This window comes from Lissotriton vulgaris, chromosome 12, assembly GCF_964263255.1.
Source record: "Lissotriton vulgaris chromosome 12, aLisVul1.2, whole genome shotgun sequence".
NCBI lineage: Eukaryota > Metazoa > Chordata > Amphibia > Caudata > Salamandridae > Lissotriton > Lissotriton vulgaris.
Genome location: NC_141700.1, coordinates 61,807,286 through 61,829,847, shown reverse-complemented (window position 1 = coordinate 61,829,847; position 22,562 = coordinate 61,807,286). Strand labels below are relative to the sequence as shown.

General features: G+C 47.9%; 1 protein-coding gene across 2 annotated transcripts in view; it reads left to right on the top strand.

The window, feature by feature from the left end:
• TJP3 (tight junction protein 3) overlaps positions 1–18,082 on the top strand; it is a 69,797-nt gene extending 51,715 nt beyond the window's left edge. Inside the window, exons 18-21 of one of the 2 annotated variants that reach the window (XM_086947107.1) lie at positions 901–1,001; positions 2,270–2,593; positions 14,291–14,349; positions 17,156–18,082. In XM_086947107.1, coding sequence (XP_086803233.1) covers positions 901–1,001; positions 2,270–2,593; positions 14,291–14,349; positions 17,156–17,270 — 599 coding nt within the window. In that variant the 3' untranslated portion in view covers positions 17,271–18,082. Of the gene's footprint in view, positions 1–900; positions 1,002–2,269; positions 2,594–14,287; positions 14,350–17,155 lie in introns of both variants that reach the window. The other variant, XM_086947106.1, reaches the window with a different exon arrangement.
• Positions 18,083–22,562: the final 4,480 nt, after the last annotated feature.

The window sequence follows — 22,562 nt, the reverse complement described above, 5'->3', positions numbered from 1 at the left end:
TGGATTCAGAGAGCTGCTGTGTGCTATGGTTGCATGGACTATTTGTTGTATGTCTCTCCAGTCCGTAGGGTTTAGTGGACAGGTATCTTGCCTTCTTGCTCCTGTTTGAATGGTGCTTCTATCCACTTCTGGAGGGCTCTCTAGAGTCTTTGTGCCTCGGTGTGGTTATTTCTGGCTCCTATCCCTCCACATACAAAACTTGTTCCCCTCTGTGTCTTTTGTCCCTGTGTTGGGATTCAATGCAGACTTGACTGACCCGACATACTGACATGGTGTCTGCCTTACCTGACCCGACATACTGACATGGTGTCTGCCTTACCTGACACGACATACTGACGTGGTGTCTGCCTTACCTGTAGATATTTAGTAGGTGCGGTCTCTGGTATTCTTCCCCAAGCTGCACTGTCTTTGTTTTCTCTTTCTCAGAAGGCTGTTAATCTTCCACAGTATTTTTTTTATACTCTGAGGGTGTTGAGATGCGTCAGCTGTGTCTCGTCTCTTCTAACAGAAGTTGGTGTTTGCATCTGTCCCATGTATACTAGTGGTTGAAGCATCCCACCTCTCTTGCACTTATACATGCTCAGAAGTTGACAGACTCTGCATCTCAAGCTCTTGGGCTGTGACTGCTCCCTCCTTCCTTTCTTTCCGAGTGATGATATCTTGCCTGTCTCGCTTTCATCCCTGCATCTTTCTTTACTTCTCTCTTTCCTTCCAAACTGTCACAGAAGGTTTTCTGCCTCTCCTGCCACAGGCTATGGTGTCCCCTGTCCCTCTAGTATGGTAGAGATTCCCATCTTTCTTATTTATGACCGTGCTCAGATGGTGTCTTTTCTTCCTCCCTCTGCTGCCTCCCTGCCCCATGGGCAGTTGAATAAACTAATGGTTGTGTTTTATTAACAGCCACCATCAACCTGAGCGGCGCCAGTGACTCCTGGTACCGGAACCTGAAGGAGATCATAAAGAACCAGCAGTCTCGCCCTATTTGGACCTCAGAAGATCAGGTGACTTAGACGGTCTCATCTCATGGGGGCAATGAGAAGATGGGGCTTGTACAGTTCTCATGCAGTTACCAGCTACTGCTGCTTTTTACTTTAGTTATGCTTCTTTATTATTAAATGCCCAAGACTCCCCCTGCTCTTCTTTTGCACCTCACTCAAGCACCCACTGTTTAATCTTCTTTCTGGTTTTGCTCATTCAGTATTCCATGTCCCAGCAACCCCTGCAGTCCCAAGTATTCAGTGTTAAATGTCCTGGGTACTCTTACTCCTTTCTTTGTTCTGCTCATTCAGTTTTCCATTTTCCAGCATCCTCTGCTCTTCTCCCTGGTCCTGCTCATTCAGTATTTAATTTCCCAGCAGCCCCTGCCCTTACCTTAGTCCTACTCATACAGTTTTCAGTTTGCAGGCAGCCCCTTCTCTTTTCCATGGCCTTTCTCATTCAGTATTTAATTTCCCAGGAGCCCCTACTCCACCCCAGCCCCCCTTCAATGTTCATTTTCCCTGCAGTCATTACTCCCTCCAGTCTTGCAGATTAAATATATAATCTCCCAGTAGCCCTTGCTCTTTTCTCCAGGGTAACTCATTGTTTTCAGTCTCCTCATTAAACCCTCCTCTTCAGTACAGTTCTGCTCATTTACCATTTGTTCTGTTCACATGGGCAGACTGGCATATGCCGCTGTCCCGTTCCTTCAGCACGTGCGCATTCAAGGGGCGCCCTGTTCTCTGAATCATAACTTTGGATGCTGCGTGCCCCAACCCACCTTGACCTAGTTGTCTGGCTGGCTCGTCCAACACTGGTCCAGATTTTACCCCAACAGTCCGGAAGTTCCTGTCTCATTTAGAGTGACGGGGTTTGTTTGTCATCACTAAACTGTTTCAGCGTAGGGGCTGCACGGCAGCAAGCTTTAAAAACTCCTTGTTTTCTTAAAGGAATAAAATAACATTTATTAGGAACAAGGATAACTTCAGTTTATTTACTTGTGGTGAAATATTTAAGGACAGATAAAAAATTTAAAATTGATTAAAAAAACAAATATGTTAGCACAATGCCTTGAAAATAAGGGTATTTTGCAACCTTATCTCAGTGAAGACTTGTAATAATGATTTGATATCTTGCTGATGTATGTAGCACATCCAGAAGCGATCAGTTTCAATCAGCAGCAATTGCCTTATAACACACACCGCCTGCCCAAACGCCAGCAATTTTTTAGGAAGTCCTTGGTGTATGTTTCTTTGTAATTACTTATTTTTTTATCTCCTGCCGCATTCAGGCGGAGGTCGTTCCGGACGATGACCTTCTGAATGAGTCGGCACCCACCAACACAGACTACCTGAGTTGCGACAGCCGCGCCAACAGCGACTACGAAGAAACGGACGCCGAGGGAGGCGGGTACACCGACAACGAGCTAGACGAGGGTTACGACCAGCCCGCTCTCGCCAGGTCTTCAGAGCCCGTGGAGCTGGAGGAGCCTTACATGAGCCCCAAGGTGGCCGCGGCAGCGACTTACTCTGCTGCTCCCTACCTGTCATCTCAGTACTCTACTGAGGACTACTCCGTTGCCCGCTTCCCTGCTGCATCCTACTCCCCGACACAGGTATGTAAGCCGACACGAGATCCAGTGACGACCTGCTTCCCTATTAGCGTATTTTACTAGAATCCAGACGTAAATCTCATTGCTTTACACATAATAATAAGATATTTGTATTTGTCTGGCTAGTTGTTGGAACTGTCAGTGAGTCAGGTAATCTTTATTCGATCATTTCACAGATGATCATAAAAGACAAGCATATTGTAAAACACACAAAATTAAGTGTTGGAACTGTTTTTTCTTTTCTGGCTCCTTTGCTCTGGCTCTGCAGTGTTGTGCTGGCCTTTAGCTCTGTGACTGTTTGTCTGTACACAGGATACATGACAATGCTTTGTACTGCTGACCCTCTGCCTCCACGTTGGTGTTGTTCTGTGTCTCCTCGGCCACATGGTAGCACCGTATTCTGCTGGCTTAGTAATTCCACTACAGAACTGTGATCACCTGGCTGTATGGAAACAGAGAGCACTGCAACCCCATAGTTCTATATTTCTGCTTTTCCTGTACTTTAAGAAGTGCTGTGCTTTACTGTTGCTAAATCACAAGATATCGTGGAGATCCATTGACACCTGGGGTGAGGCCCGTGTTTGTGTGGTAGTATTTTTAATTAATTGTATAGTAGAGTCTCTTTTAATTTTACTCAGAGGCCTGAAAACTCTGGCTTGAGGCATCGGCTTGTGCTGTGTGGTGAATAAGGTTTGCCCAGCTTCAGATTTGCGGCGAGAGTTTCTGGATCCTTTGCACAAACACTGGAAGCTTTTCCAAAAGACTAGAGACCATATCCTTCGGGAGAGCTCCAGGATGACCCGGACTCACTCCCACATAATAATACTGGCCATAGGGTCCATGAGCCAAGAAAAATTACTGTTTAAGGTTTAGGAGCTATAATAACACATTGGGATGTAAGTTTTTCCTTCGTATATAGTATATTTAACTAATTTAGTTATGCAACTGCTATAGAAAAGTTAGTTTGCAGGTGTCACTACAGATACTAGCTTTGGCTGTCTTGAAGTAGCTCTTACCAACACAGAACACACAATAGATATACAACATACAAAAAAGGGGCCTTGGCCTTAATGGTAATGGATGCAAGGCAGTTGGAGACAGCCAGCGGACCCTTCACTTGCCACTGCAACAGGAATGGCAATGCAAGCCCTGCACCTGGTGGTCATAGACTGTCTGAAGCTCAGTACTACAGCAGCCTGTAATGTGCTAGTCAGCCTAACATCACCCCGGAAGTACTTGCATCACTGAATGATAGATGACCTCTTCCCAGCCGTTAGCATCCATTTTCCTACGGGCTCCCTAATCATGTGCGAAGAGGAGGAAGCATACGAACCAGCCACTGCTTAAGACCTTAATGTCTGTTGGCCTCCATTATTAACAAGTGTGAATATTCCCCAATCCAATATGGCCACCATGTTAAGTTCATAGACTGGTTTCTGTTAGGTTTTTCTATTCTCAGCTCCTCATTTGTTTTTATTATCTTTGGTCTGTTCCTGTTGTGCACGTTTAGTTGGAGGCGGGCAATGCTACTTACCATTTAAGTAATAGCATTGCACACGCAGAACGTGTTATTTAGCACACACCTTACCACAATGGCTTGTTGGCTTTATGAAGAGGTTGAACATGGTACCATGCTTCTGAACAGTAGAGGATGACTGGGGTCAGAGTGCTTTAGGCACACTGCCTTATGGTCTCATCAAGGGCATGCACAGAGTTGCATTTAATGTGTGGCAGCCCGGTACAGAATTTAATAAATAAGACCTAAAAAAAAAATGCATAAACTAATCCGTGTCATAGCACCGCATATGTTGGCTGATATGCAGATCTCACTTCAGAACTAATGTACTCAATCAATAAAATGTGATACAACCAACATTGGAAAAGCCAACAGGTTTGTCTGTAATGTACCAACAAATGTGAACACAGGCATTCACAAACTTTGTTTGTATCCATTCTGTGCATAAATGTTTATCACTTTAAAGCCTGTCCGACTGGCTTTGCAAGTGTTGGGAAATGGTATAAAAAAATATTATTTCTATGTATGATGCATTTAGGAGAAAAAGAACTGAAAGTGACAAACAGCATAGTTGAGTTTATTTTTCAGAGTTAGATTAACCCCTAGTGCATTCTAATGGAAGAACTTCCTGGAAGGCTGAATGATGCATCGCGGGCTGATAGCACGAGGTCACAGAGCAATACTCCTCTTGGTGGAGCCAATCCCACTTTATCAATATTTTATTTGCCTGTTCGTACCAGAGCGCACACTGGTGCTAATGTTTTGTGGAGAAGGAGGTGGGAACAGTTCTTGCACACTGCTATGAAATGTGTGGTAATGTCATTACTGATTGTGGTAATTGTATTACCGAACTCTGGTATAACAGCAAAACATCTGACATTCTGGGAATGACGCCATCCGCGGTGGTGCTTATTTCTCCCAAATGCAGCCCCACTGTACATAAACAGCAGTCTGTGGTCCTGAAAGTGCATCCCCTGATGCCCTAAAAATGTTCTCCTATGTTTTTAGAGGTAAGCTATTACGTGTTAACCGATGCCACTAAGGGTCTTATAACGGTGTTTGATATTACCCGGTAACTCCTCCCCAGAGTCCGCGAATACGGTGGTGGTTATTGAAAACTACGGTAAGTGAGGTGATGATCGGAATGTCAGGGATCACATGTGAGACCCTGTGGGTTGCGTTCGAAATAAGGAGTTACAGCGGAATCTGTAATTTGATTCCCAATCCTTCCCAGCGTTTCACCTTCAAATCCCCCTGCTTTCGACAGGCAAAGTCCCAGAACAAGCGTTTAGGAGGTAGCAAGGTTATACAGGGTTCAGGGCTGGGTAGCATTAAGGAATCTTAAGGGGTTTGTAGCATGCACTCCCAACATTTGCTAAACCGAAAGAGGGAGATTAAAAACATAATTATAATAATTGGGGGGAAATATTTTTCTTGTTGACATATATTGAAGTGGGGACAATTTCAGGTGATAGAAAGCTACATAAAGACCATTTTTGGCTTTAGAAAGGGGTAATCATCTGCCTGAATTGGGTCTGTAGGAATGTGTGTTATAGGGTTCTGGGAAGGGTATTGTGTTTTTTTTTATTACACATTTTGTTTTTGCATATCAACTTTAACAGTAGAAAATATATCTCTGGCCTCATGGGCCTTACGATCCAGCACCAGACGGTATGCATGTAGACTACAATTTCTTTTGGGCAAACCCAAATACCTGGTGGCCAAACTCAAAAAAGCCGGTCAGGCTAGGAACCTCAGAAGCTCAAACTCCCTCCTTCTCATCCCGCCGAAAACTAAAAACTGCGGCTCGTTCCTTTGCTGGAAGCACGCCCAAAATCTGGAACTCCATTCCCCCTCACATCAGAACCATTCCCTCCTTTGTAAAATTCAAAAGCCAACTCAAAATCCTGTTCCTCAATCGTGCCCTAGGGAGTCGATAGGAGCACTCAGAGTGGGGTAACAGACACCCCGCACCGCTCCATCATCATGTCCGCAAGAGTACGAAACAGATGTTCCCTTTACTACAAAGCTGACCCCTCGACAACGTTCTGCATTATTATTGTGTTGTTCTCTTGTCTAGTTTGTTGTCTCTGCAATGTATCCTCTGTAAAGCGCTCCAATACCCTCTAGTCAGGCCAGCGCTATATAAAACTTCTAAAATAATAAATATATATGTTCAAGGTATGTGTGCTTTAGATACACATGCTTTGCATACTCCTGCCATCTGGTGTTTGATCTGGATGTTTACTGGTTGTTTTTCTTTGAAGAAGACTTTTCCAGTCATAAGGTAAGGTGACTCTTCCTTTCTGTGATAGTGCAAATGAGCATTGACTCCATTGTTATATTGTTTTCTTTGCGCCTTTGGGTTCGGACATGTATTGCAGGGCTCTGATTTCAAAACAGTCAATCAGGATCCCTTCAGTGCGCAATTCAATCTACCCTCTTCAGTATTGTTTTGATCACGTCTTTCACCTATTCATGTTGAAATTTATGAAAAATCGAACTATTCATTCGGAAAAAACTCTAACCGTGGTCTTCGGGCCTAGATCGTTTCCTTGATCGACTTCTAATTGGAAACCCAGAGTCCAGCCCTCCGCCGATGGCATGGAGGCCATTTCAATTCTGTCCTCAATGCCATTCAAAATATCTGCGCACTGACCAGCATAAGGTCTGTAACCTCTGTCTCTCCCTGGAACATAGAGAGGAAGACTGCAACATGTGTGTCGGTTGTTCCGATCCAAAAAGATTCTGCGGGACTGTAAGGCTCGACGAAGACACATGCAGTGGCTGAGTACGAGGACACTCCTGATATTTTCGGAGAAGATATTGAGCAAGAAGATATGGATGCGTTGGCAGCAGAAGAAGAAAAGGCCTCCTCCCTTCAAAACTTTGATTCCGAGTTGGAGATTGAACTTGAGTCCCATGACGTTCCATCTGGACACGGTGCCACGAGTACCAAAACCCCATTACCCACCAAACCAGTGTCAACTAAACAAAAGGCTATTGGGCCTCCACTACCATCAGGCCATGGTAGGCACCAAGACTCTGATTTCAACCCCCGCCTTCTGGCTTGGCACCGAAACAGCAAGTCAAGCCTTCCGGCTCGGCCCAAGCCCAGACGAAACTCTTTCGATTACGAACCATCTCGGATCGAAAGAGGAAAAAAGACAAATCTGCTCGGCACCAAAACAAAGTCGCTCCCTTAAAGCCACCGGAACCGATTTTGGAAAAAATGTAAGAAAAGTTGGATCCCAAACAGAAGGAAATCCATATTGATCCTGATACTGGCACATAACAGCTAAACCAGCAATACCTTCAAAAAGGAAGGCAGGCCCTGAATACAGAATCCTTCTCAAGAAGAGGGATTTTCAGGGCTATGCGAGCTGCCCTAACACCATTGCCTGTGCGCGAACACCAGGCAGTCCAGGAAGGTGCTTCCGTATCCTCCCCCTCGTAGTATTCTCCCATCAGCGCTGTATCTACATGGGTAGGTAGGTACCTCACTGGGTGTTACATGGCACAGATACTCCTTTCCATGAGAAGCACCCAATGAGCCCTTCAGAGTTCTCCAGAACTCCTGCTCGTGTTGTTGTGCTGAAGCAGTACACACACCACTTCCAAAGCTGCGCTTCAAAATGTGAAATTTCAAGGAAAATAGAGAAATGCACTGTCTATGCCAAATTAAAAAGCACAATTGAGTATTCTTACACATGCTGTAGGACCAAGCTAAGTTATTGAATTGCACTGGCATGTTAATTGTTTATATATAATATAAAAATCTTAAAATTGTGAGACCTACAGACTCTGCCCAGTTTGCTCTTAATAGGTATAGCAAGGACAGGACATTGATGCTATTGTGCTATGTAAGGTTTCAGAGTGTTCCTAACTTTCTAATCCATTCATCCTCCTGGAGAACACCTTGCCTTTGTCCTCCCTACCCTGAGAAAGTCAGGTTCCCACAGGGGGCAACTTAGTCACTAATTGGAGTGCAATAGTTGTGTGGCTTTGTGCAGCAGTGATAGTATTCTACCATTTGTACAATGCTTTTTGGCCTTTTGTGGGGCATCGCAGTGCATGTTCATGCAAGTCGCACACAACTTCGTTAAGAGGTGCGCTGTTGGCAGAGCGCCGTATATGTTGGGATCCTATGTGGGAAGTGTTTAGTGCGAGTGACCGCAGAGGTGCTCCTATCCTGTCTTGGGGTGCGGTGCCCTGCAGCGGATGAACTGATAGTTTTACTATGCAGGCTCCGTACTATGTTTCATGTTAGAGGAAGGGTGAAATGTTTACCTGTTGTAGGTAACGCACAAGTTACTTACCTTCGGTAACAATATATCTGTAAGAAACAGTAATTAGTATTAAATTCCTTACCTTAGAATATCCCAGGCGTCAGACTGGATCCGGAAACTTTTGCGTAGCAATACCCCTGCGCGTCGGTTGGCGTCGTCTGCGGCTCCGCGTCCGTCGTCGGTGGTGCCGGGATGACGTCGCCAGAGTACTTACACGCCGCCCTCGCGCGCTGACGTCAGTTCTTATGCACAGCTTTTCCGCGCCAGAAACCAACACTGGTGCCATGAAACTAGGGCCCTGAAAGGGGATGACCTTAACCCTAGATATCGGTTCGCAGAACAGGGAGGATGGGTGGGGCGGTAAGGAATCTAATACTAACTAATGTCTCTTACAGATATATCGTTACACAAGTAGTAACTTGTGCATCTGAGACACGTTAGTGATAGATTCCTTACCTTAGAATAGATACCCCAGCAATACCAACCCCGTGGTGGGTCTGCGAACCAATAATCACACCAGAAAGTCCTGGAGGACGGAACGGCCAAAGAAGCCATCCCTCCGGACTTGGCTGTCTAGGCAGTAGTGTCTTGCGAACGTGTGGAGCGAGGCCCACGTAGCTGCCTGACGGATGTCCTGCAAGGGGACTCCCCGGCCAAGGGCAGTAGTAGCTACCGTGCTCGAGTGGAATGGGCTCGCAGCCCAACAGGAGGATCCTTTTTAGCCAAAGAGTAGCATACCTTGATGCACAGCACAACCCACCGAGATATGGTTCGCTTGTGCACCACTCGACCTTTCTTAGCGCCCACGTAACCAACAAAGAGTTGGTCATCCACCCGGAACTGGCGTGTGCGATCCAAATAGAATGAGAGTGCAAGTTTTGGGTCCAGACGGTGGGGCCACTCTTCCTCTTTAGAGGGATGCGGAGGCGGAAAGAAGGTGGGCAAGGTGATGGACTGCCCGATGTGGAAGGCTGTGACTACTTCGGGCAGGAAAGAGGGTCTTGTCCACAACACAACCTTGTCCGGATGGATAGAAAGGAAGGCAGGCTTGGATGAAAGAGCCTGAAGCTCACTCGCTCTCCTGGCAGAGGTGATGTCAACCAGGAAAACAGTCTTAAGGGTAAGAAGACTGAGAGGACAGTTGTGAAGTGGCTCGAAGGGAGCGCACATCAGAAAAGTAAGTACAAGGTTCAAGTCCCACTAAGGCATCACGAAAGGAACAGGGGGAACAAATGAGTGATGCCCTTTAAGAATCTGTTAACAACCGGGGACTTGAACAAAGAAGGCTGATCAGGTAGCCTTAAGAAGGCGGAAAGGGCAGAAAGGTAGCCCTTGATAGTGCCCAGAGCAGAGCCCTGCTGGGAAAGAGAAAGAAGGAAGAGGAGAACCTTAGAAAGAGGGGCTGAAAGGGGATCCACATCTTTGCTGTGCACCATGCCACTAACTTGTTCCACCTGCAGGCATATACAGACTTTGTGGAGGGACGCCTGGCTGCCAGAATAACATCAGAAACTTCAGGAGGCAAGTCAAATGGCCTCAACTGTCGCCGCTCAATCTCCAAGCATGGAGGTGGAGGCTGGACAGGTTCGGGTGGAGGACCGTCCCCTGCTGCTGCGACAGAAGGTCCTCCTGAAGAGGCAGACGAATCAGGGGATCGACAGACATACTGAGTAGCTCGGGATACCAGTATCTTCGTGCCCAGTCCGGAGCACAAGGATAACTTGGGCCTGGTCACGCCTGATCTTCAGCACTCTGGGCAGAAGTGGTATAGGCGTACAACAGACCGCAGCTCCACTCGCAACGAAAAGCGTCTCCGAGCGAGTGCCGCCTTGGAAATTCCAATGCGCAGAACTTGTGACATTGCGTGTTCTCTTCTGTGGCGAATAGATCTAACCAAGGCTCTCCCCACTGCTGAAAGAGGCCTTGCGCCACGTCCGAGTTCAGACGCCATTCGTGATCCATCATGCACCGATGGCTGAGTTTGTTCGCCCTGGCGTTCAGAGAACCTGCCAGGTGTTGAACCACCAGGGTCACGCCCTGATGTTCCAGCCACTGCCAGAGGCACAGAGCCTCCTGGCAAAGAGTGCACGACCCCACCCCGCCCTGTTTGCTGCAGTACCACATGGCGGTGGTGGTGTCCGTGAACACCTGCACTACACTCCCCCGGACAGAGGGTAGGAATGCCTTTAGTGCAAGCCGGATCGCCCGCAGCTCCAGAAGGTTTATGTGGAGCCGGGACTCCGCCGGAGACCAGAGGCCCCCGATCTCCGCCTCTCCCATGTGGCCTCCCCAGCCCTGGAGGGACGCGTCCGTCACAACTACGTGCTCCGGTTGGGGTAGGGAGAGGGATCTGCCGCTGATCCAATCGCGGTCCGTGAGCCACCACTGCAACTGCCTTGCAGTGCTCTCCAAGATCAAGACTTGGTCGGACAGGTTGCCCTGATGCTGGGCCCACTAAAACTTCAGGTCCCACTGCAGAGCCCACATCCGCCACCTGGCGTGATGCAGGATGCCATCAGCCCCAGAAGCCGCAACGTCAACCTGACTGAGACTCGGGATAACGGCTGAAATATCGGAATCCGAGCCTGAATATCCCGAACTTGCTGTTCGGGAGGATAAACCCGAAACTACACCGAGTCCAGAACCTCTCCTATGAAGAGGAGCTTCTGAGAGGGACACAGGTGTGACTTCGGCACATTGATTGAGAATGCCAGCAGGTGCAGGAGGTCGGACGTAGTCTGGAGGTGGCTGACGACTGTCTGGGGCGAGCCCGCCTTCAACAACCAGTAGTCGAGGTAGGGGAAGACTGAAACCCCTAACCTGCGCAGATGAGTTGCGACCACCGCCATCACTTTCCTGAACACCCGTGGGCGCTGGTAAGGCCAAAGGGGAGCACAGTAAACTGAAAGTGTTCGTGGCTTACCGTGAACCGCAGGTAACGCCGGTGGGCCGGCAGGATGGGGATATGAAAATAAGCGTCCTGCAAGTCCAACGCTACCATCCAGTCTCCTGGGTCCAGGGCAGTTAGGACCTGAGCTAGTGTCAGCATCTTGAACTTCTCCTGCCGGACGAAGCCATTGACGTTCCGGAGGTCCAAGATAGGGCGTAGGCCCCCTTTGCCCTTCTTGGGTACCAGAAAGTAGTGGGAGTAACAACCACACCCTACTTCTGGCCCAGGAACGCGCCCGATGGCCCCCCTGGCCAAGAGGGCCGTAACTTCATTTCATAGAAGTGTCAAGTGATCCCCCGACACGCGGTGGTATCGCGGTGGCATGGCTGGATGGGTCACCTCGAAGGGGAGGGAGTAGCCCCTTCGGACGATTTGCAGCACCCACATGTCCGATGTGACAGTGCACCAGTGGAGGTGGTGATGGCAAACCCTGTCCCCCACTGGCGTCACATGGGCCTGAAAGCTCGGACTAGGAGGGTTTCGAGACAGACTTGCGGGGCGGGTGTGGACTGGCCTCGCCGTTGTCCCTGACCGCCGCCACAGCGGTTTCTAAGTCCGCCACCACGCTGGACGGTAGTCTGCGGCCCGTGGCTGGCAGGACGTGTGGGGGTGCTCCTTCCGTGGCCACGAAAGGAGCGAAAGGCAGCCGATTGCTGGCGTCGGGTCGAGAGGCCCAAGGACTTGGCCGTAGCCCTGGAGTCCTTAAAGCGCTGAAGCGCATGATCTGCCTTGTCGCCAAAGAGGCGACGGCCATCAAACGGCATGTCCATAAGGGTGTTCTGGACATCAGCCAAAAAGTTGGCGGACCTCAACCAGGCGTGGCGACTAATCCCCACCGTCGTTGCCATCGCTCTGCCCAGTGAGTCTGTTGTATCCAGTCCACACCGGATGGAGTACCGTGCTGCATCTCGACCCTCCGCAAGGGTTTGGGTGAGTTTAGTCTGGACCTTCACCGGACATTGTGGCAGCATGTCCGCGACTTGTATCCCACAGAGAGTGGGTATAACGGCCCAAGAGGCACGCGGTGTTGACTGACCGCAGCCCTAAGCTTAGGGAGGAGAATACCTTCTTTCCGTATAGCTCGTACCTCTTGGATTCCCGATCGGGGGGAAGCCGTCGGGAATGCGGTCTGGGAATTCGAGGCCTGGATGACCAGGCTCTCGGGGGTGGGATGGGTGGACAGGAAGCAAGGGTCGGCCGGAGCCGGGCGGTGGCGTCTGGCCACATTCCAATCTACAGGCTGACTTGTAGCGGGCTTGGACCAAGTGCCCAGAAGAACGCCAGACAAGGCCTCACTAAACGGCAGCAGAGGCTCGGCCGAGCTTGCCTGCGGTTTGAGGACCTCAGTGAGGAGGTTAGTCCTCACAGCCGCGACGGGGAGCTCCAGGCCCAAAGCCTTGGCCACCCGCGTCAGTACCACACTATAGGCAGCCCCCTCCTCCGTAGCCATGGTAGGAGGGGAGACCAAACCAGTGTCCGGCGAGGTGTCCAGACCACTGGCCTCCCCTAGCTCCCCTGTCCGTTCCTGATAAGACTGACACTCCTGTGCCAGAGGGTCCTCAGACCCCTCCCAATCCCCCTCGCCACCCATCTCCTGAGACTCAGGACCATCTCCCATCGGCGTCTGATAGTGCGCCGTTCCGGCGCCGGACCCGAATTGAGGGAGGGATCGGGGACGGAGCCGCTCGGAGGCGGCCACGGGGGCAACACCCTGGGGGCCGGCGAGGTCGTGAGGTCGACCGGCAACGATCCGGACCAAGGATCCATCGGGAAGCGCCTGACCCGCTGGATCCCTAGTCTGGACCGCTGGGCCCGAAGGAGCCGCGGAGCCCGACGGAGGAGTGAGCGACCTCATGGCCTCTATCTCCTCCAGCGTCGCGTTCTGCCCAGGGACCAATGGGTATGTAGCCGGCTGCGATGCTTGCAGCTCCGGCGGAGCTGCGGAGGCGCCCGAACCCCCTGCCACGTCACGCGAGCGTCGGGGGGGGGGGGGGGGGTGTGGTGTGTGTCGGAAGAGCGAGGTCTCTTCGACTTCTTGTGCTTACCTGAGGACTTTGAGTCGAGGACGACTCCTGGAGCTATGGTGGCTCCGACCCCGAGACCGGTCCCTCGACCTCCTCGCGGTCCGGGACCTCGAGCGGCACGGGCCGACTGCCGGAGCTTGAGTCGCTTGCGCCGAGCTTTAGACGTCCGGGCTAGACAGGCGGAGCAGGCCTTGTCGTGGTGGTCGAGGCCCAGGCAATGAAGACACCAGCGGTGGGGGTCGGTAACCGACATCAGTCGGTCGCAGTCGGCGCAGGGTTTAAACCCGGGCATCCCTACCGGCACCGCTGGAGTCGTTAGACTTCGAAAAGGATCAAAAAATGATCGAAAAAGTTTAGTCCAAAATGGACGAAGGGGTACCACTTTTTCCCGAATCTTCGCTAGCTGGAGAAGAAAAAAGAACTGACGTCGGCGCGCGAGGGTGGCGTCTAAGTACTCCTGCGACGTCATCCCGGCGCCGACTACTGACGCGGAGCCGCAGACGACGCCTACCGTTGCGCAGAGGTATTGCTACGCAAAAGTTTCCGGATCCAGTCTGACGCCTGGGGATATTCTAAGGTAAGGAATCTAATACTAACCTGTTTCTTTCAGATCTAGTTGTTAGGCACTGCTCCACATGATACTGCCTTGTAACCACCGCACTGCTCCACAGGATACTGCCTTGTAACCACCGACGTCACCCAGACCCTCCGAAAAGTCCTGATACTATTGGTCAGCAGTTGTTATGGGCACGGACGCAAGAGATGGAGTAAAATTTACCTCGCCCGTTCCTTCCATTTTCAAGGTTTCCAATTTTGACTCTTCGGGGTTCAATATAGGCATAGCTTTGTGTAACAGTTTATAGTTGTGAAACATGGCTGTCGTGTTGCTGAAACCACATTAAATGTTCTGTCTCTCAGCAGGAAGGAGATGAAGAGGGAGCTAGTCAGCCGCAGGGGCAGTGGAAGCACCATCTCAGCAGGTAAGAGAATCCCAAAGTGAATGCACCAAGCCCAAAATGCAGAAAAAATCTGAATAAATGGTAAATGCTGGCTAAGAAAAAGAGGCGCAGGGAGATTTGTGGCCCAGAGACTATGTGGAGATGTGTAGCCCAGAGACTATTTGGCTGCCTTTGAAGCCCAGAGACCAGGATTCTAATCCAAACTTTGGTACTTGGACAAGTATTGATTGTTTGGTTCTAGGCAAATCCCTATATCTTACTGTGCCTCAAATGTAATATATGTGCAATATGAAATATTCTAAACTAAGATATCTACATGTGATGTATTGTCTTTATATTGTGGAATTCTTCACCAGAAACATTGCGCTCCAAAAAAATTACATTTTGTTGCTGGTTCGCTCAGTGTCCTTAAACAAAGGCAATTTTCTTGTAATTGTGCACCACCTTCTGGTGGGATCGTAAGTTTACTACTTTACACTGCCTTATGGAGGCACCAACTCTGTCACCACTTCTTTAGTCCACTGTGAATGTATGTACCAAATCCAGCCACCTCTGGACTGAACATTACTTCTTTGCAAATGCTTCTTCTTTTTTTTTTTACATGCATTTAAATAGCCAAGCACGAGATTAATTCATTTAAATGAGTCCTTTGCACAGTACGAAGCTTCTGGAGTTAGGACAGTTATATTTGAGAGCAGCAGACATGGCGTCGTGAAGAGCCTGGGAACAAGATTACAGGCGCCACATGGTGGTAGACTTGCCCTGCTTGAGCATTGCTCCAAAACCACTCCAGTGTTGGTAGTTCACTTACACTGGACCCAAGGGGTCTTGTTTATTTTTGGTTCACGCGTAAAAAAATAATCCACTTTCACTCGTTAATTTTGGTTTTCTTTTAATCATCCATAGCTCAAAACATGCTATTAAAGAATTCTTTTTTAAACCTATAATCCTAGCTGGACCTTTTGTGATAAACCTATAGGTTCTACTATTGTGCAAGTGTCATAAGTAGAACTTGTAAAAATGTTATTTCTCTTGGGCTTCTAGAAGATCAACTTTTCTGTATTCCCGTCCCCATTTAAACAATTTAGTACGATAATCTTGTGTGTCTTAAGGACGCTAGAATATTGCCCAAAACAATTAACAGGTCTAAAAATAGAATAAAAGCCTAGGACAAACGCATAATTGGCCAGCCGCTATCTTGGATATTTTGAGTTGTACTCAAAAATGAAATGAAGACAACTTGGGCTTGCTAACGCACATTGTGTAAAACATAGGTTACCAAACACAAGTGAACAAAAGAAAACATTGATCTGCAGTTAGACCAATTGTAATTATAGGTTTAGCAGTAATGACTTAATCATAGATATATTCAGCTATGAATATTAATAAAATAAAAAACATCAATAACCTGTAAAAGTTTTTATTTTTATTTTTTGTGATGCCAAAAAGTAGGATTCTGACAAGTACATCCTTGTTTTGCTGGTCAATAGAGCAAACTGTGCACACTGTCCCAGTACTAAACCTAAACCAGCTGCTCAGTGTAGCAAGTTTTGTTTTGGAGCCCCGTGTGAAACGTTTTGCTATTTCAAAGCTCCTCTAGCAGCAAGACTGTCTAAAGGCAATTTGCTGCATCAAGCTCCCTCATGTGGCCATTTGTGGTGGTGCAGTGAGGCAGCTGCCTACATGTGACTTAAAGTATCAACCGCCCTGTCAACAAGTGAACACTTAGAAGCTCTGTTACCTCAACAACGTATTCAGCTACAAGATGAAATTGGAGGTTGCATAGAGACTTTCTGATTTTACTAAGCAATGAATTATAAAGTTTAATTATTAACTACCAAACACGCATATATATCAGTCTTTCCACATTTCTTGCATAGAAATGGAATTCTCTATTTATGAAGTACATATGAAAACTTGGACATTGCATAGGATGGAATGTGATTTAAGTGAAAAAAACGAATTTGAGAACCTAAGTTTTTGAAAGAGATTTTGTGAGAATCATTTGAGAGTTTGAATAAAATTGAAAATTTTTATGTAAAAAAAAAAAATCAATCTAGTATTAAATCTTAGATCTGGAAGAACATAATTTTTTGGGGGGAAAATACACCAAAAAACGTAAAATAATTCCTTTAAAAGAGGGGATTTCAAAAACTTCGTAGATTACAAAAGTAAGAAAACAAAATTGCTATAGAGTTGCAGTAGTCTTGTTTTTCTTTTCTTCTTCTTTGTCCCCAATGTTATATGCCTTAATAAAAGAGTTGCCCCAGAAGGTGTCAAGCGGCAAAAGGAAAGCGGGGTAAGAAAAAGGGGCTAGGCAAGGGAAAAAAAATTCTAAGCCAGTTTTTTTTTTCTTCTTTAAAACATAAATACACAAGTAAAAGAACAGTGCAAGGTTAAACGAGTGAGAGAATGGGAAAAAAACTAAAAAAGCCTAGAGAAAAGTGTAGTGGATTAGGGTAGAAAAATGGGAGAAAAAGAAGCATCTATGTTGTCGTCAACAAAAACAAACCTGTTACGTGTGATTTCGAATTAAAATATATTTCCCAAGATGGACTGGAAAAATGGAGAGTGCCAAGGATCTAATACATTTTGAGAAAACAGGTTAGGTGAACTGGATTGTCAATCTGGGTGTTTTTCTGAAATACGACATATTAGATTTGTATGCCTTACCTGAGTTGGCCACAAGATGGCAGACCTCAGCAAATCATGTGATCTATGACGCAAGGAACTGATAAACCAATGGTACAAGTAGACAAGTGAGTTGGATTGAATCGGGGTTCTAAGTAATTTATCGACTAACACGCTCTTATCTGCCCCCCGCTAGAGAATACGAACATGATGCCTTGAAGAAGAAGTTCAACCGAGCCAGGAGCTACAGCTCGGGAGAAGAGGATGAGGAGGAAGAGTATAGCTGGGGAGGGCCAGCAACTGACCTCTAACCCTAGCCGCTGCTGGGGGATTCTATTCACCGTTGTGCTTGGTAGAACTGCCTTCCTAACACGGGACCAGACTGATGAATACTATGGCAAGAAACCATGCGGAAGCCTTCATCACTCCACAGTGCCTTGGGGTTTGGTGTTGGGCCAGCCCGCGCCTCGCTGGCCTGAACCGGTCTCTCTTTGAGTCATGGAGGGACAAGATAGGAGTAAACAGTACCACTTGGGCCCCTTGGATGTACAACCATGACAAGCTCCTCATACCACAGCAGGGAAATTTGACAATGTATCTCATAACACTTCGTACAACCGGTTGTCGTAAGGAGAAAAAGCAAGCGGTACAAGGCTTAGAGGAATATATTGCACATGCCGATGAGTCTAAAAGGATTTAACCACTTCAGGAAAACGTTTTTTAAGCAAGGATTTTTTAATGCCTTTTTTTATTTTTATTAAACAAGAACCAAAAATCAAATGTTGAAGCACCTCTGGTGGAAGATCAGTTCTGGAGCTGCACGTTGGTGTTACATCAGCGGAAAGATTTCTTACGAGCAAGTTGGGACACGCGAGCACAGGACCTTTGAACGGTTGTAAATACATGGAATTGCCTCGGTGCCTTCTTTCAAGGGAGTGCCTGGGATTTTTTTTTTAAAGACTAAATGAGCTCCATATCTTAAATCACCAGCACGAGCTGCAGTGTCTTCAATCTGGAGAGCAAAGTTTAATTCTGTGTATATATACACACCCCACCAATACGTGTTCTGTTTATTTGTAATAAATGATAATAAAATATTTTCATGTTTGTGATAAATTAAAAATGAATTTTTACATTTATTTTTGTATACTGCATTTAATCTTTGACACGAACCTTGAGCCAAGTTCTGCCTCTCCCACCAAGTCCAAAAAAAATGAGGTAATTTGTATTCATTATGTTAGCGACTTTTTGATTAGTCTGAAATCATGCTGGGAAGTTTGTTTTCTTGATTCCCCACTCTCTATCTTTACTAGTACCCAGTACTTTATTTGAGCCGGTGATTGCAGGCAGGGCCCGTTAACACTCATTTTTAGGGGAAAGGGTCTAATTTATCATTGGCCTTTTGATGAATTTAGCTTGGAAAAAAAGCAGTTTTCTTCAAAGTGCAGCAAACCGCAGACTTGTTTGGAACTAAAGTGTTTAGGTTTTGTTTAACTTTCAGAAATTAATTGCTGACAAAATACACAATAGCGAGGTCCAGTGGATTAGTGTGACACTGTGGTTACAGAGTTTACTACATCCTCATAGATTTATTATATTTGTCAATATTTTCTCAGATTTCACAAAGGTTGTTGCTTTTAGCTGAAAAAGATAAAACGAGTACTTCCAGTGAATGTACTACATAATTTGCATTTTTGCCATATAATTTAAATCACCTTGCTGCCGATTTGGTCTGAATAATCATACCAGCCCTTACAATGGGAAACTCTGCGGCGTGGTTTGTTGCTATCACAATGAAACCTACATTTCTCAGGGAACTGTGAAACATGGAACAGAATAAAACTGGTACTCATGCCAACCATGGGAATCACCAGTGTGTGTGTGTGTCCGCTATGCCTTATTTTGTTTTGATCTGAGACACGATCCGCCAGCAGATGGACTTTGAGAGGCTACATCATTTGAGTTTTGGCCTCTCTCGAAATTCGTACTTTGTGGGCTATGAATACTTTCGCTACCTGTCTTTTAACTACTTTTAAGTCGTATCTTACAAAATTCTTGTGCGCTCTCAAGTCCAAATTGTTTGAGGTTTTCCGCTTGCTCGGACTGGTGGCCAGTTTGACAGGGTGTTTAAGTATGATCCTTCTTACAAACCTTTTTGCATTCAACATGGTGCAAGTTGCAACCTATCTCTACTTTAGAGAGGATGTTTTTGAGCTCACAGGAATACCTGTGTGGATAAGTCGTTGCCAGCATTCTTAATGTATGAGCTTGAGTAATGGAAGTGAATGTATGGGCTTATTACCAGGTATAAGTTTGTGCGTCAAGTGTCCTGCCTGCGGAGGACTAGGAGCCACTAGATATGCACAGCATGCTGGTTTTAACCAAAAGATTACAACCGTATATGTAGAAATCTTTTGGTTTTGCATGTATAGGAATATGAAAGCAAGCACTTTGAGATGCACGCAAGACCTCTTTAAGAAAGAACAGGCTTACAGTTAACAACCTGTGTTGGAAGTTTGGTTTCTGAGATATGGTTTACATTCTCAGATCCACAATAAGCCTCCATCACTATCCACACCCCATCACTATCCACCCCCCCAAATTTCCACCACCTGCCCCCAATCTCATGGAAGAGGACTTCCTTTTTCTCTCTTTTAGATCAACTTTTTTCAGACCCTGGGCCTGTTGGTGCAGAACATTACAGTGATGTCTTTTTAGGTCTGGATTTAGCAAGACCTTTTGATTTTGATAAAAATTCATAATATAATAAGTATGTACTATAAGGGGGTTTCAGCCAGCCCTGTTAATCCATTGGTTGCTTCAACTGTCAATTACATTTTGCTCCACCCACTACAATTATACAACATGCACAATGGATTGGCCACTAGAGCCATTCGTTTTTTAGGTTTCGCTGGGGGACGGAGCCGTTAGGCTCCTCCTCCAGAGAAATCTATTGAGTACAGTAAGCACTCTGGAACACGCCCCCCCCGTCCCATTTGCTAGCTCCATAAATGGAGCCTAGCCATTGGACGAGGGGCCTGTCCATCAATGCCGGACCAGACACGGGGGCGTTCCCGAGATTCTTTGGCGACGTCACGCGACGCCGGGAACGCCCCCGAGTCTGGTCCGGCCGGGCCGTGCTTGCTGCTGTCCTGCCTTGTGTCCCTCCTCCCGCCGTCCCCACGTTTCCCCGCCTCCCTCCCGACGTCCGTGTCCTTTCCCGCCCCCCTCGTCCTCTCCCGCCCGCCCCCCTCGTCCTCTCCCGACCCCCCCCCCCGTGTCCTCACAAATAGTGGTATCCCGTCCCGCCCGGGGGTCAACCGGCAGCTGCTCGGCACCTTGGCCGAGGCACGAAGGGGCTGCGACCGCATTGGTGGCTTTTCGGAGGCTCGTCGGCAGAGGCGCGCTCTGATTGGCCGCTGCAGTGGGCCTGTCCCCGTGAGCTGCGCCGCCGTTGGTTGGAGCCTCGCCAGGATTCAGGATGCAGTTCTTGGTGGGCGAGCTTCTTTTTTAGAACCAACTTTATTGTTCTTTATTGTATGTCTGTGCTTTGTAATTTATATTAACAGCGCCCGACACGTTTTGCTCCCCCGGGCTCCTTTTTATTTTATTTTAACTATTTTTAGTTGGCTCGGCCGCTGCAGGATTCAGTCCTCTTTCTTTGTCCCTGCTTTTGCTGGGCGTTCCGATTTGATGTGAGTAGAGAACCGCCCACGTATTTATCCACGTGCGTGCGCTCAGTAACTGTTGGACACGATCGGACGGCGTGACGTGGAGCCAGTGAGGAATTGCCGGCTGATTTGTTTCAGCGCGCACAGAGTAAGTGTTCGTTAGCTCAGTGCGTACTCAGGGTGGTCAACAGTACTTTGGGGGTGTATAAGCGAGGGAATTGTTTTTACCCCCGTGATTGGGCACGTTTGTCAAGGACTGTTCTGTATTCACAGGCTTCAGTTGACTTCTTGGATCACTGCCTTAGACGTAAACTATGGCCCGAGGCTACTTTGATTAGTGGAAGTACCGACCTAGAGAGAGGGAGGTAGGCGTAGATGTATCATTTATTTATTATTACTTTTCGAAGCAAGGTCTTGTCACTAAACGGAGAAAAGTTGTATGTCACTGGATGCAGTCAAGATGTGGCCACATTTTAGACACTGCAAGAAATCGAGCGCTATGTTGATGTTTTTCTTTCCGTCGTTGTGCTGCTCATTGTCAGTGTTGCTCCCTCCTGTTGTCTGTACTGCTGCTTCCCTCCCACCCTCCCGTGGTCCGTGCTGCTGCTTCCCTCATTCCTTCTTTCCCTCCCTCCCACCCTCCCGTTGTCCATGCTGCAGCTTCCCCCTCCCACCACCCTGTTATCCATGCTGCAGCTTCCCACCTCCCACCCTTCCGTTGGCCATGTTGCAGCTTCCCCCTCCCACCACCCTGTTGTCCATGCTGCAGCTTCCCACCTCCCACCCTCCCGTTGTCCATGCTACTGCTTAGCGTCCCTCCCACCCATCCGTTGTCCATGCTGATGCTTCCCTCCCTTACACCCTACTGTAGTCCATGCTGCTGCCTAAATCCCCCCACCCTCCCCTTGTCTATGCTGCTGCTTCCCTCCCACATTCCAGTTGTCCATGCTGCTGCTTAAACCTCTCCACCCTCCTGTTGTATATACTGCTGCTTCCCTCCCTCCAACCTGCCTGTTGTCCATGCTGCTGCTTTCCTCCCACCCTCCTGTTGTCCATGCTGCTTGTCCCTCGAGTTTTCCTTGATGCTACTTCCCTTTCTTCAGTTGTCTATGCTGCTGCTTTCCTCCCTCACACCCTCCAGTTGTTCATGCTGCTGCTTCCCTCCCTCATACACTCAAGTTGTCCATGCTGATGAAAGCATACTTCCCCGCCCCCCTCCCGCTGTCCGTGTGCTTGTTCCCGCCCCCCCTCCGGCTGTCCGTGTGCCCGTTCCCGCCCCCCTCCCGCTGTCCGTGTGCCCGTTCCCACCCCCCCTCCCGCTGTCCGTGTGCCCGTTCCCGCCCCCTCCCCCCCCGCTGTCCGTGTCTCCTGGATGTGCAGTGGATTGCAGTTCACAGCACTTGCCCGGCCCAGTGTACTGTAGTGATGACTGTGTTTGGTGGGTGACAGCTGGCTGTGTAATTGGACTATAGGTGACAGCTGTACTGTGGACGGCGGGTAAGTGTGCTGCTTATGACGATTGATTGTCCACTGTTGGAAGCTGGTTGGGAACAGTTACTGTAGGCAACTCCTAGTCGTACATTTTACAGGTGACATCTGGCTGTGCAGTGTACTAGGAGTGACAGCTGATTGTGCACCATTAGTGACATCTGTCTGCACAGTGGTTGTCATCCAGCTGTGCATACTATGATATGGGTGACACATGGATGAACATAAAGTAAAGTAACAACTGCTTGCATTGTACAGATCATAGCAGGTTCCTGTGCAAAAATAGTAACAACTGGTTGTGCACTGCGTAGAAAAGTTAGCAAGAGCCGGCTGTAGTTTGCTGTAAGTCACACCTGGATTTGCGTGTATCATGTATGACAATTGGATTTGGTCAGTTTGCGACAGATAGCGAGCAGTTTACTGTATGTGATTGCATTCTGTTTT